Source organism: Drosophila bipectinata, chromosome XR (genome assembly GCF_030179905.1).
Source record: "Drosophila bipectinata strain 14024-0381.07 chromosome XR, DbipHiC1v2, whole genome shotgun sequence".
NCBI classification, from domain to species: Eukaryota; Metazoa; Arthropoda; class Insecta; order Diptera; family Drosophilidae; genus Drosophila; species Drosophila bipectinata.
The window spans coordinates 25061291-25075674 of NC_091735.1; the positions used below are offsets into that span (position 1 = coordinate 25061291).

The 14384-nt window shown below is 46.8% G+C and overlaps 2 protein-coding genes across 2 annotated transcripts; both read left to right on the top strand.

Annotated features, from left to right (window-relative positions):
* The first annotated feature begins 1009 nt into the window (after window positions 1-1009).
* On the top strand, window positions 1010-5661 carry SmydA-9 (SET and MYND domain containing, arthropod-specific, member 9). The gene is made up of 2 exons (XM_017239062.3): window positions 1010-2254; window positions 4754-5661. The coding sequence occupies exons 1-2, from the start codon at window positions 1403-1405 to the stop codon at window positions 5399-5401; spliced, it is 1500 nt and encodes a 499-aa protein (XP_017094551.1). The 5' UTR covers window positions 1010-1402; the 3' UTR covers window positions 5402-5661.
* A 3486-nt stretch (window positions 5662-9147) lies between these two features.
* su(r) (dihydropyrimidine dehydrogenase su(r)) lies at window positions 9148-14373 on the top strand. Its single transcript, XM_017239161.3, has 6 exons — window positions 9148-9325; window positions 10228-10297; window positions 11020-11772; window positions 11834-13894; window positions 13947-14104; window positions 14185-14373. The coding sequence occupies exons 2-6, from the start codon at window positions 10253-10255 to the stop codon at window positions 14270-14272; spliced, it is 3105 nt and encodes a 1034-aa protein (XP_017094650.2). The 5' UTR covers window positions 9148-9325; window positions 10228-10252; the 3' UTR covers window positions 14273-14373.
* Window positions 14374-14384: the final 11 nt, after the last annotated feature.

The following is a 14384-nucleotide window of genomic DNA, read 5'->3' on the forward strand; positions in this document are numbered from 1 at the left end:
GTTTATTCCAGCCTTCTATGCAATTGGACAGAAGAAGAATCTTTACGAGGAACACATTGATTGTGAAAGCTCGGATAACCCATCGCCCTATAATCTCTATAAGTCCCTATAATCTCTGAAGATCGCTTGGATATCCAAATATGTAGTAATTCTTATACTTTTTGGAAGCATCCTTGTAAGAATAAATATTTATTTGGAAGAGTATTTATTTTCCGTGTAATTTAATTAATTTAAATCGTAAATAGAAAAACACCGGGACTGTGAAATTATATTCTGGGGTCATTACTTCCGCAGCCAATTGTCCGGTCCACTCAAGTGGCTTAAGCCTCCTCCCGCAGTCACAGACACCTCGGCCCACACCCCACTCCACCCGTTCCGGCAGAGATCGTTCATCATTCCGGGTGATGGGTGGCATTCTTGGCGCAACTCCAGAGCGCTGTCAGAAGAGCACAAATCCATGCCGATTTGTATGTACCGACATTTAAAAATGTTCAAATGTACATCCGCCAGCCGACAAGTCATACGTCCGGATAACCTATCCATCTGTCCGTCCATTCAACTGCACAGAAAAACAAATGTGATCCCAGGATTGAGTGCCCAAGTTCTGGGAGATGAGTATTATCATCTGTCCATTTTTATTGAAAAAAAAAATATAAAATATATTCAATCTAAGATTTAAATATAATTGACTTTTTTTTTTGAGTGTGAGTCCCCTTCTCGACATTCCCATCATATCACTCGGAATCCGCACGCCGTTCATCAATCCATCCAAGTGGGCATCAGGATTTCTGGCGGGGATTGTCGCCTGCCACCTCCTGCTCCTGCTTGTCCCGCCCACAATTTCTTTTTGAGAATCGCGACTCGCTTAATTATTATTATTTTATATCTTTTTTTTGGCTTGGCCTCGTCATCGGGGATCTTCGGGTGGCTTTCGTTCGGTTCTGTGTGCTTTTTCGAATTTTCGGCTTTTCCGCTGAACTTTTCACATAAAAATCATGTAAGGCTGGAACATGGCGACAGTTCACTCACGGCAGTCGCGAAATAAACGCTGCAGGCTATAGACCCATACAACCAGAGAAGCGATCAAGATCAGATATATAGAATCACAGATCGAAGGGATATATTATCGGTGTCCAGGAGGATTTTAAACTATTCATAAACTTCAAAATTTAGTTTTACTATAAAGTTTTTAAAGACTACACTATTGACTATAGCTTGATCTATATTTGATCTGATCGGGAAAGACCAAATTGCTATCAAAGTGATCTCATAGATCCTTGAAAGAACTAAACTAAATACTAAACTCAGTGCCTTTTTGTTTGAGTGTTTCGTATCCGTGAGATTTCGAAGTGTCGTGCTTGGAAAAGTTAACACCACATCCGGAAAAACATACAGAATCGAGATGATTTGCCCGAAGAGAACCTCGGAGCTGCTGGACCTCCACCTGGCGCCCTTCAAGGACAAGGATCCCGCCTGGGAGATCGGCGTTTCGAAGATAGCCGGACGCGGAGTGATGGCCACTCGGAGCCTGAAGCGGGGCGAGGTCATCTTCAAGGATAGCCCGCTCCTGATGGGACTGGCGGCCCACGAGGAGGATGCGCTCAATGCGTGCACCGTGTGCCTGAAGGAACTCCCAGACACGAAGTTCATGTGCCGGCAGGGATGCGGACTACCGGTGTGTCCTTTGTGCGCCAAGAAAAAGCAGCACAAGACCGACTGCGACATGTTCAAGTCTTGGGGTCCCAACGAGCCGGAGGTGGCCAACTCGGTGATTATCCGGCTGCTGTGCATCGCCCGGGCCATCAATCTGACCAAGGACCAGCGCGATCTGATCTACTGCCTGCAGGCGAACCTGGACAACAACCATCGCACCGAGGTCCGGAACGCGGCCAAGTGCTTCAAGAACTTCCCCACTGACAAGAAGCTCATCGAGATCATGAACCGCACCGTCGCCGTGATGAGGACCAATGGCTTCGACAAGACCACCGACCGGACGAACGACAACCAGGAGTTCAACTACCGCGCCCTCTACCCCCTCTTCGGGGTGATGAACCACGACTGCATTCCCAACTCGTACTACACCTTCGACGAGAAGACCAACCACATGCTCGTCCGGGCCGCCGTCGACATCCCGGAGGGCTTCGAGATCACCACCACCTACACCAAGCTCTTCACCGGCAACATAGCCCGTCATCTCTTCCTCAAGATGAAGAAGGGATTCACCTGCAAGTGTCCACGCTGTTCAGATCCAACGGTGAGTAGAAGCTCTTTTCTTGGGATTGGGATGAGTTTAGGGATAATGGTTTGAAGAAATGAAGAGTTAAAGTCCTTGGATTCCCCGATGGATCTATATCCTTGGTATTCCTAAAAAGAAAACATAGGAGTAGGAGTAGGAATCAGAGCCATAAACTATCATATTAGGGCCTTTTTATTGTTCGCTTTTATGGCCGAAAATTTAAGTGCCTCTGGAGTCTATGGGCTATGATTTTTGGCCATGTTTTTGATCAGCAATTGGCCAATTGGATCGACACTGATGATCGATGGGCCAGCTGTATAAACTATTTGACCAATTGACCGAAGAAATAATCAAACATCTTTATTGTTTCGCTGAAGGCGATTGAGGTCGGCAGTGTCTTTGGGGTTTCGTGTTTTCATTTCCCACAAGGGAGTGTGAAATAAATTTTTCGCCAAACTACTTGGAATGATCCATCAAAGAAGCGAGATCGGGTAGCTTCTTTTTGATTTTCCACATTTGTTGAGTTCGCTTTTCCGATTTCTCGATGGATGGGAACACTTGCATTAAGGATTTCCGGCGCGCATCAAAAAATTCATCCGAAAACAATTAAAGATTTTCAATTACAAGTTCTCCTCGTTGGCGTTGTTGATCTTGGCCATCAATATCTTTTGGATATATATATATATATACCTTCCAGGCGCAACAAGTGGCACACCAACCGAGCCCCAAAAAATAAAACAACAAAACAAGGCGATAAACAATTTTGTTTATTTTTAACGGGCTGAAAACAATTCAATTAAATCACAAATAAATAGATGGATTCCAAAAAAGCTTTTTAATTCGCTTGGCAATATTTTCGAAATGGGCCAGTCGCTGTGCGAACGACAATCTATATCTTCTCTATATGTTCTCTATGGAATTTCGCTGTTGGTATTGATTTGATTTTGAATTCAGATTTTGATTTCCAAAGTTGTTGTTGTTTTGGCCATTTATTGGGCCATACAGAAGCCATCTCAGCCGCTAGAGAGAAAAGAAAGACATTATAATACTAACTTTAATTGTCTTAATTGCAGGAAAAAGAGACTATAATTCCGGGAGGAATATTAATGGCAGGCAGTTAAAACACAGAACGAATGGGCCATAAAAAGTTTCTCCCAATTCAAACAAATTAATAACGAGCCCCAAAATAATCAATAACAATACATTGTTGCCACTCAAGAGTCAAACTATAAATGCAGATCGAAGGATATATGGACTGATATAAGTACAATCATTATTTATCAAAGGAATGTGGCAAAAAATTGGCAAAGATTCTATTTCGAAATGTGTTCAAAGTTTGAACACCAGGCAGAGTTCATAAATCACAAATATGACGACAAACTTGTGATTATAAGCTGCTAGGGTCCCCGGAATTATTTCAAAGCGTTCTGATCAGAAATATATATACTCTTGTTCTTTGTTAAATACGAGTATATAACATATTTCTGAAATCAAACGATTGGCGCTGACAGGGAACTTAAAATTCACAAGCAGGTTGTTTTTGTGATTGATGATTAGATTAAAAAATTCCAGAAGATGAAAACTCTATTGTAGGTCTCAGGGGAAGTCCATTTGTTATACCTTTATGTCTTATCCCCCCAGATCTATTATCGTAATTTGTAAAATGTCAAGGGAAGAGTCCTTGACTCTGGCACGTGTTGGTGTTTTTATTTTAGACCCAAACCCCCAAAATATAGTGTGATTTATATTGTTTCGATGAACTGGCAAAGGGCTAATACACTCAAAGAAATATATATTTAGAAGCGGCGCACGTCGATCGTTTCCTTTGCTTTCGATTTCACGGATTTCCATCATCCGTTATCCGCTCCGGATTCTTCTTGTTTTTGGGCCAATCTTGCGGATCGGAACCATTAATTATCTGGCTTAATTTACGATCAAGCAAATTGGCCAAGCGATTCGGATTCATATTCACAGATTTTGAATTTAATGGAGATGACGTGGCCGCGGAGGACAGATACAGATACAGATACATCTGGAGGTAGAGATCTATCTAGCATGTAGTCGGAGATACAGATATGTTACTTTTAGGAACCGGTGTGCGGGGATATTTATCGATCGCACGAGCGAATATTAAAACGCACACGTAGCGACATCTTTTTTATTTATTTTGTCAATCTCAGAGATCGGCACGGATATATACTTTTATGTCTGATATTCTTGTTAGGGGAAGTGGGAGGAGGAGGGGGAGCAGCTCACCCAATCCCATCCCAATCGCTTTGGGATTATTTTTAGCTGGAATCGGAATCCCAACAATGCGAAAATGATTTTCATTAGCCGAGACATTTGGCCCCAATGATTCACTTGCCAAGAATCTCAAGTGTTTAGCTCCCAAGAACCCAATGTAGTCTGGATATGGTCTATGGTCTATCAAGTGAGAGATTAGGGTTGGAACTAAGGACTCCATGGGAAGTTAATTGTCAATATCACAACTAATATCTTTTTTGGATCTTCCCGCAGGAGAAAGGCGCCTTCATCTCGGGCCTGTACTGCCGGGACACAAACTGCACGGGCCTGGTGGTGCCGGAGATCACCGGACTGCCCCATCCGAACTGGAACTGCCTGGAGTGCAAGCAAAAGTCCACCCACGCCCAGATGATGAAGTCCCAGGACTTCGCCAGCGGTGCCATCAACGCCAAGTCCAACTCGAACTCGCTGCGGACCCTGGTGCAGTACCTGAACGAGAAGTGCGCAAGCTTCATCCCAGATACCAACTACGTGGTGATCGACGCCAAGATGACGGTGCTCCAGCGGCTGCAGGTGGGCCGGGAGGACTGCTCCGAGGAGCTGGCGGCCAACACCCGGCTACGCTACAGCCGCGACATCACCCAAGTGATGGACAAACTGGGCCTGGGCGACTCCCTGCTGCGCACCCAGCTGGAGGAGCTGCTCAAGCGCGAGGAGGAGCGGCGCGCCAAGCGGCAGGCTGAGGAGGCCGAGAAGCAGCGAAAGCTGGCGGAGCTCCAGGCAAAGGCCGCCGAGGCGGACAAGATCCTGGCCGCCTTCGAGGCTGAGCAAGCGGCCGAGGCGGCAGCAGGCACCTCCGCATCCTCGGCGGGAGATCCTGCCACCGCTCCGGCTCCTCCGCCGCTGGCCGAGTCCGTCTAGAGGATAGCTGATAGCAAACTAACTGGGAGTTTTCTTTTTGTGTATTTCGGGCGGAATTTCGGTTCGGGTTCTTATTTGAAAAGTCTCTCGACCAATACAATTGAAATTAAGTGCTAGTCCCCCCAACCCCACTCAGTCCCCACGTCCGCCCCCCCGGGTGACCTCCCCCTAGTTTTGTTCTTGTGTCTACTAAACTAAATAATCGTATCTGTATTTGTATTTATTGTATTTATTTATAATAAATTAAAAATTATACTCGACGAGCGCCTAATTCCTTGGAAACCGTGTGCCAAAATCGCCAATGTCTCGGGGGGGCTTTGGAACCGTTTTGTCACAAACGTTTTTTAATCCATTTAGTCGCGAATATTTCTCGAAATAATACTGCAAATACACTAATCTGAAACGGGGAGTGATCATTCCGAGAAATAATTCACAAAGTATTCGAATTATGGATGTATTCAGAGAAAGGCTCTGCCAAGAAAATGGTCCATAAAAACCCGAAAAAGTCATCAAAAAGCTGTATTGTTTTGCCAGTCTGTAAGTTATAGAATTATTTTGGAAAACAATTTGAAAACTTTGTGGACTTTATTCATAAATTTGTGAGGCATTTAATTCGATTCGGTTGCTTGCCGTTTGTTTTATTCGCCATTAAAAGTTGCAGTCGACTTTGGGCGGCCGTTAAAGTTGGCGGCCATATTCTATTTTGAGGCGCCCACGAGTCCCCTCCCGGTTCCCCCTCCTGGCCACAGTTTGCGATTTAATATATATTCATATTCATAAGTTTTTGTATAGAAACAGCGAATGGGAATTTGCAGACCGTCGATAGTCGATCGGGAAGCGAATCGAATTTGATTTTGATTTCGAATTTAATTCAGTAAACTGCTCATTAAATGGCAAAATCGTGTACATCGAGGTAATTAAATAAATCTCTCACTCACTGCGGAAGAGCATCATGTCCAATATATATATCTGAGTAGGGGGATATATGAAAAATATATAGATTCCTGCTCGGTTCGGCTCCACCTGTCTCATCAATTTGTTCGAGAGCCTTCGCCTTACCGCCTTCCGATGTCATCGGGTGATCTTAATAGATGGCTTTGCGAACAGATGGATATATCCTATAGATCGGGTTGTTCATAAGCCCCGATATATGTACATACATGTTGATACGTGTGCACTATATATTCGATACCTACATATATCTGCAATAATAACAATAAAGCTCTGCAGAACAGAACCGAGCCAAACAAATTTGAAGACTCAGAAATCATAAATAAAATTATAATAAAAATGCCAATAAATTATGCTGCATATAGATGAAAATAATGAGCCCCGGCGACGTGTATCTATCCGTCGATCTATCCACCTATCTATCTATCTATTTAGCTGGTATGCGTATCTGGTAGGTTATTCTGCATATAGTATAGCATGGTAGTCCACAATATTGCCTTGTCGCCCCAGATGAAAGGCCCAAACTCGAGGAGCTTGTCGCATGTGGCTGTTCTAATCACAAATGGCTTTTAGCTCGCGCCATTTTTTCAGTGACACGACATGGACGTCGTGGACCAGGGGGGACTCTGATCTTGCAGTCGCTTTAACTTGATTAATTGCACGCATTTTCTTTTCGCTAAAATGACATTTGTTTGGCAATACCCTCGGCATAGAGGGTAGGTTACAAGCGGGCGTGATGGACTAAGAGAAAATTCGTTTAAAGCTGAAAACTAGTGATAACTGGCAGGATCAGGTCTCATCGGGGGTTCACATCTTATTTTGCTATCGGAACCGCTTCGTCTTCAAGAATAACGTCCAGTACTTAAGACGCTTTCTACAGGGTATCCCCTGAGTCCTTACTGAACCACCTTGTTAGCCGACTTGAATGTGTTTCAACCTTCAAGACCCTTTAAGAATGAATGAGCGATGTGACAATGGGTCCTGATGGGGCCTGTCCGAGACAATACCCGTCCAAAAATATATGAAAAGTGAAAAATCGGAAAAGCGGTGAGGCGAGATGGGGGGAAGGGGAAAGCCCCACTCAAGTCAACAGGCTGCTATCCGAGTGATGGGGAAAAATAAATTCTCAATTGGCTTGCTTATTTTGGCATGCATTTCGAATGTAATTTATTGCGCGCCTGCCGCGTTGCATTGTTTATTAATTAAATGCTCTGATTTACTTGCCCAGAGGGGGCTCTGTATAATTTATGCCTTTTTAATGGGCGCCCCGTGGGGGGCGGTGCAGCCGTTGCATTTTCATTGCCATTGGCCTAGTACCCAGATCTCCCAGACGCGGGATTATTTCAAGTTTATTGCCAATGTCATGTGCCACTGCCAATGTGCCTGCCTCTTGCCGCTTGCCACCTACAATGTCCGTCAGTTAATGACCCAAAATGATTACAGCCTCGTAAATCACAGCTCCATGGGGCTATATATAGGTATCTATAGGTCGGCCTCTGGCTGATCCCTCGCAGATCATCATGTCCAAAAATATTTGGAGACGTGCAGAATGTTTGTTTGCTTACATGAATAAATTAGGAATTTATATATGCATGTAGATACTAATTTTTAATGGGTCTCTGCTAAATGCTAATTATAGTATATACTTGATAGTATTTTTCTAAAATGCTTGTTGTCTTTTAGCGGTTCAAGGGAATGGCTTTTTAAGCCTTTGGGCTCTGAGTTGAATACTTCATTTAACCTTAATGATTTGGCCAGGTTTTTTTGTATTTAAAAATAAACAATTATTTATTCTTATATTCCAAATATACTTCTATATATTGCGCCTATTTAATTTAACCAAGAATTCTTTAATTTTAGATTTACTTTCAAAGCATACTTTTTGGCTGTTCTTGTGATGTAGAATCGGTGTAGAAACGAGCTATAGACAGTGGCTATAGATATCTTTTTTTGATTTCTTGTAATCATTTTAGATTTCTTATAAACCTTATGGGCCAAGCTTAGAGCCAAGCTTTCAATAAGCCCATATTTGTTGGTTGGTTTATTAACCTGTCAAATCAGTTAGTAAAAAATTAATCTATGAAATACATATAAAGCTAGAAGATACAATTGCTCCTTAATCTGATCCCCTCGAGTCATAGAACTGAAATCGGAACTCTTTGCAATATTGCAATATTATTATAATAATCAAATAGTGAGCAATCGGAGAGTAAAATCAATACTTCTAACGATCGTACCAGGGCACTCCCTGAAAAGTATCTTATGGTTAGCTTTGTAAACTCAGCGAGGCATGGGAGTGGCACAGGGGGTCTTTATTGAATCTTTTTTAAATATTGAGTTACATGAATATATGAGAAACAACAACTTTAGATACTCTATTTTTTTATCTTTTTCCCTGTACTTATAGGAAAGAAAGATACAAATACGTAGGAGTTCCAGGTAGGAATATAATCCCTACATAGCTGCCTTTAGCCTGGGGTTTTTCTAGAAACCCTATCGCCGGCGCCCCTGCTTAGACGTGTGGCTTCGGAAAACATACAGTGGCGTTCCAAAGTATTCGCCTCTAATACAAACATTTAGATATTCATGTGGTGACTATGGTATATGGCGACAAGACTTCTTTTCCATGTGAATACTTTTGGAATACTCTGTGTATTTGTTGTAGGATTGTTTATTTGGCGATAATGGAAAATAGCATTGGCGGCGACGGCGACTTCGACTGCGACAGCGCCGCCGACTACGACGCTAAAGTCGACTTGGGTTGTGAAACTGCTCTCCAAGAATCATTTCCAATTTGGCGTTTCCAGTGTGAAGACCAATTCGTTTTATTTTCCCCAGTTTTCCGCGTGTGTTTCGTAGTTTTGTGATTCGGATAGTACTTGAATCTGTGTTTTTTTTTTCTGTGTGCCTTGCCCAAAAGACCATCTTTCCGTTTTAATTAAAAGCAACATTTATAAAATCTATCTTTAATCGGTGGGTATCTGTATCTGGACAGTTTGTTGTCCAAATATGAAAAGGCGAAACAACAGCCCGAGTTCTGAACTTGTTTTTCGCATTTTCGACATTAGCATGAGAATCCATAATGAAGAAACATATTCAGAAACCTGATAATGCGGCCGAATGGGGGTCATGGGGGGCTCCAGCAGCTGTGCGGGGAGGTTGTTTATTAACGGTTCAACTATTGTGTCAAAAAAATAATCAAAATTCTAAAAAAAATGGGGGCCCGAGAGCGTCGAGAGCCAGATGGAGAGCGAATAGTTGAATTATTCGATTAAGTTTTCAATGTGTTGTAATACACGTGTTGTAATCTACTTGTTTTCTCAATTCAACTGATTAGGTTTTCATTCATTTACATTTTTATTTATGTAATAAAAACTAGACGAGCACGAGCACTACATTGTTAATGCTCTCATTAATGATAAACTATCTATCTTTGATCAAACATAACAGTTTGCCAATTGAGTTTATTATCTCTCTGCAAACAAACGGAAAAAATAGAACCACAGGCCTCCCATGAACAAGACCTTCACCGCCGTCCCCCTAATCTGGGCCCACTCTTCGGGGGGTGGCCCCATTTTTTACTGTTCCAGCCGCCGAAAAACTTTCAATTAATAAAAAAACAAAACTAAAAAATGGGGTGGTGCCACGCCACGCATAATCTCCCATGTCCGTCGCAACCTTGACTGATAAATGATAACGCCCTTATAAATAAGCCAACTATGGTGCTAAAAGTACTCACAGATACAGTTGTTCCTCCGGCGGACCAACTTTTCTCCGATAAGAAGCCAGGCGGCCGGCTATTCCGATTAGGGGCTCTGATAATGGGTCATATGCTTCTGCCAATCCCCACTCTAATGTCTTCCCATTTCTTCCAGGTGAACTGCAGAAGCCACCCTCGAGATGAGTCCGCCACAACTTCTCAGCAAAGACACGCCCGACATTGAGGTAGGTCCAGGTGTACACTGCCAGGAATATGTATCTTTTATACTTTTAACCAAATGGCAAATTTACAGCACGTTGGCTAGATAAGCAGGTTAGGTGATAAGATACCACTAAGTAAGTGCCAATTGGAAAAATTAAGACAGAATTAATGGTCCGTTGGAAACCACATTTTGGCACTACTTGAGTTCTTGCAAATATTACTAGATCCATTCTTTATCGATCTACTTCAAAATAGATTTTAAGGGATTTCTTTGGCCCCGAACAAAAGCTATATATTTGCCAATATTGCTCCGATTCCAAAGCGGAATACCTTAAACGATTTGTGGATCAATCCACTTCCAATCTGCATCAAAATCTAGAAATATATTTTTCGATCGATTTTTTTCAATTTTTTCCAAGGGAGTCCCCAGGAAAAGTGGGGATGTCCCATATGGCCCCGATCGATGGCCATATCTTTGCCAATATTGGTCCGATTCTTAAGCGGAATACCTTAAACGATTTGTGGATGAATCCTCTCCCAATCTGCATCAAAATCTAGAAATATATTTTTCGATCGATTTTTTTCAATTTTTTCCAAGGGAGTCCCCAGGAAATGTGGGGATGTCTCATATCGCCCCGATCGAAGGCTATATCTTTGCCAATATTGCTCCGATTCCAAAGCGGAATACCTTAAACGATTTGTGGATTAATTCTTTTCTGATCGGAATCGAAATCTATTTGCGTAGGATCTGCTGGCTCTGAACCCGCGAGTCAAGACCCAGTGCACGGTGGTGCCCACGAAGCAGACCAAGGAGAACAAGAAGCACTGGAAACGGAACGCCGACCATGCCGCCCCGCCTTGCACGACGCTGGCCAACGACTTCTCGGACATCAAGCACACCACCCTGTCGGAGCGAGCGGCCCTAGAGGAGGCTGGGCGGTGCCTGAAGTGCGCCGACGCCCCGTGCCAGAAGTCCTGCCCGACGCAGCTCGACATCAAGAGCTTCATCACCTCAATCGCCAACAAGAACTTCTACGGGGCCGCCAAGGCGATCTTCTCGGACAACCCCCTGGGCCTGACCTGCGGCATGGTGTGCCCCACCAGCGATCTCTGCGTGGGCGGCTGCAATCTGCAGGCCTCGGAGGCGGGCCCCATCAACATCGGCGGCCTGCAACAGTTCGCAACCGAGGTGTTCAAGCAGATGGGCGTCCACCAGCGGCGCACGCCCCAGGCGGAGGCCAATCCGCTCGGCCAGAAGATCGCCCTCCTCGGTGGCGGCCCCGCCGGGCTCTCGTGTGCCACCTTCCTGGCCCGACTGGGCTACCGGGACGTAACCATCTTTGAGCAGAGGAGCTACCTGGGTGGCCTAAGTGCCTCCGAGATTCCACAGTACCGACTGCCGATCGCGGCCGTGGACTTTGAGATCTCGCTGGTGAAGGATCTGGGCGTGCGCATCGAGACGGGACGTTCCCTGTCCACCAAGGACTTGACCATTCAGGTGGGATGCTTTTTAGGCCAATGGTAATCCACAAGTTTTCATGTTTCTTTAAATTTTTTAGGGTCTCCTGTCAAAAGGATATGATGCTGTCTTTGTGGGAATTGGCCTGCCAGAACCGAAGCTGAACCCGATCTTCAAGGGGCTCAGTGCCAGCAACGGGTTCTACACCTCCAAGAACTTCCTGCCCTTGGTGTCCGAAGGCTCTAAGCCAGGACTGTGCGCCTGCAAGGCGGCAGCCGGCCTGCCCAAGCTTCACGGGAATGTGATAGTCCTGGGTGCCGGCGACACAGCCTTTGACTGCGCCACCTCGGCATTGAGGTGTGGTGCGCGACGCGTTTTTGTCGCCTTCCGGAAGGGATCCTCTGGAATTCGGGCGGTGCCCGAGGAGGTGGAGCTGGCCCGCGACGAGCGCTGCGAGCTGCTCCCATATCTGAGTCCCCGCAAGGTGATCGTCAAAGACGGCTTGATTACTGCCATGGAGTTCTGCCGCACCGAGCAGGACGATAAGGATGCGTGGGTGGAGGATGAGGAGCAGGTGGTGCGACTGAAAGCGAACTTTGTCATCTCGGCCTTCGGTTCGGGACTGGAGGATTCTGACGTGAAGGCGGCATTGAGTCCACTGGAGTTCCGCGGGGAGCTGCCCGTGGTGGACCGTGTGACGATGCAGAGCAGCCTGAAGCAGGTGTTTCTGGGCGGAGACCTGGCAGGCGTTGCCAACACCACCGTGGAGTCGGTCAACGACGGCAAGGTGGCCGCCTGGAGCATTCACTGCCAGCTGCAGGGCCTCCCCCTGGACACTCCGGCGGCGCTGCCGCTCTTCTACACGGACATCGATGAGGTGGACATCTCGGTGGATCTCTGCGGCATCCGGTTTGAGAATCCCTTCGGCCTGGCCTCGGCCCCGCCCACCACTAGCACAGCCATGATCCGGCGCGCCTTCGAGCAGGGTTGGGGCTTCGTGGTGACCAAGACCTTCGGTCTGGACAAGGATCTGGTGACCAATGTCTCGCCCCGCATCGTACGGGGCACAACCTCCGGCTACAAGTACGGCCCGCAGCAGGGTTGCTTCCTCAACATCGAGCTCATCTCGGAGAAACGAGCGGAGTACTGGCTGCGCGGCATCGCCGAGCTCAAGAAGGACTTCCCCGAGAAGGTGATCATCGCCAGCATCATGTGCAGCTTCAACGAGGCTGACTGGACAGAGCTTGCAAAACGGGCGGCCGAGTCCGGAGCTGACGCTCTCGAGCTGAACCTTTCCTGTCCGCACGGCATGGGGGAGCGTGGAATGGGCCTGGCCTGTGGCCAGGACCCGGAGCTCGTGGAGCAGATCTCCCGCTGGGTGCGCCGGGCCGTCACCCTGCCCTTCTTCATCAAGCTGACGCCCAACATAACCGACATCGTTTCCATCGCTGAGGCCGCGAAGCGCGGCGGAGCGGACGGCGGATCAGCCATCAACACCGTGCAGGGCCTAATGAGCCTTAAGGCGGACGCCACCGCCTGGCCGGCCATCGGCAAGGAACAGCGCACCACTTACGGCGGCGTATCCGGTAACGCCACTCGGCCCATGGCCCTTAAGGCGATCTCGGACATCGCCAGACGGGTGCCTGGCTTCCCCATCCTCGGCATCGGCGGCATAGACTCCGGCGAGGTGGCGCTTCAGTTCATTCAGGCCGGCGCTACGGTGCTGCAAATCTGCTCCTCGGTCCAGAACCAGGACTTCACCGTCATCGAGGATTACTGCACCAGTCTCCGTGCACTGCTCTTCCTCAAGGCCAATCCACCGCCGACGAATGGCGCCTTCTGGGACGGCCAGTCGCCACCCACTCCGGTCCACCAGAAGGGCAAGCCGGTGGTGCGCCTGACCGGGTCGGGCAACACCACCCTGGGATTCTTCGGGCCCTACCAGCGCCAACGCGACCTTCAGCTGGAAGAGGTGCGTCGTGAGAAGGGCCCTTTCTGGGACGCTGAGACGGGCGCTGTCCAGGACACGCCAGTCCTGGAGAATGGCAGCGCACCGAAACCGGCGCCCCGAATCAAGGATGTCGTTGGAGCGGCGCTGGAGAGGATCGGGCCTTACAACAAACTGGATAATAAGCAGCAAAAGGTGGCGCTGATCAATGATGTGAGTGAAAAGGATTGTTTCTTTTGGGATTTCTTACAACTTCCTTTTGCAGGACATGTGCATCAACTGCGGCAAGTGCTACATGACGTGTGCCGACTCCGGCTACCAGGCCATCGAGTTCGACAAGGATACCCACATTCCCCATGTCAACGACGACTGCACCGGCTGCACCCTTTGCGTCTCCGTCTGCCCCATCATTGACTGCATCAGGTGAGGACCGACCTCCAACTGCTTTTGCTTCTCCTCCTCCAGTGATCCTTACTAATTTCCGTTTCTCTTTGAATTTCCAGCATGGTGCCAAAGAAGATTCCCCATGTCATCAAGCGGGGCTTGGAAGGGAAGACCTTCTACACCCACGCCTTGAGCCAGTGCCAGTAGACCTAATCCTGCCCAGACCCAGCCTAGTTGTATCCCTAACTGATATTACATTCCATATTAAAATCAAATCAAAAATAAAGTCAAATACTGATGAGCAAAAATGTCTAATCTT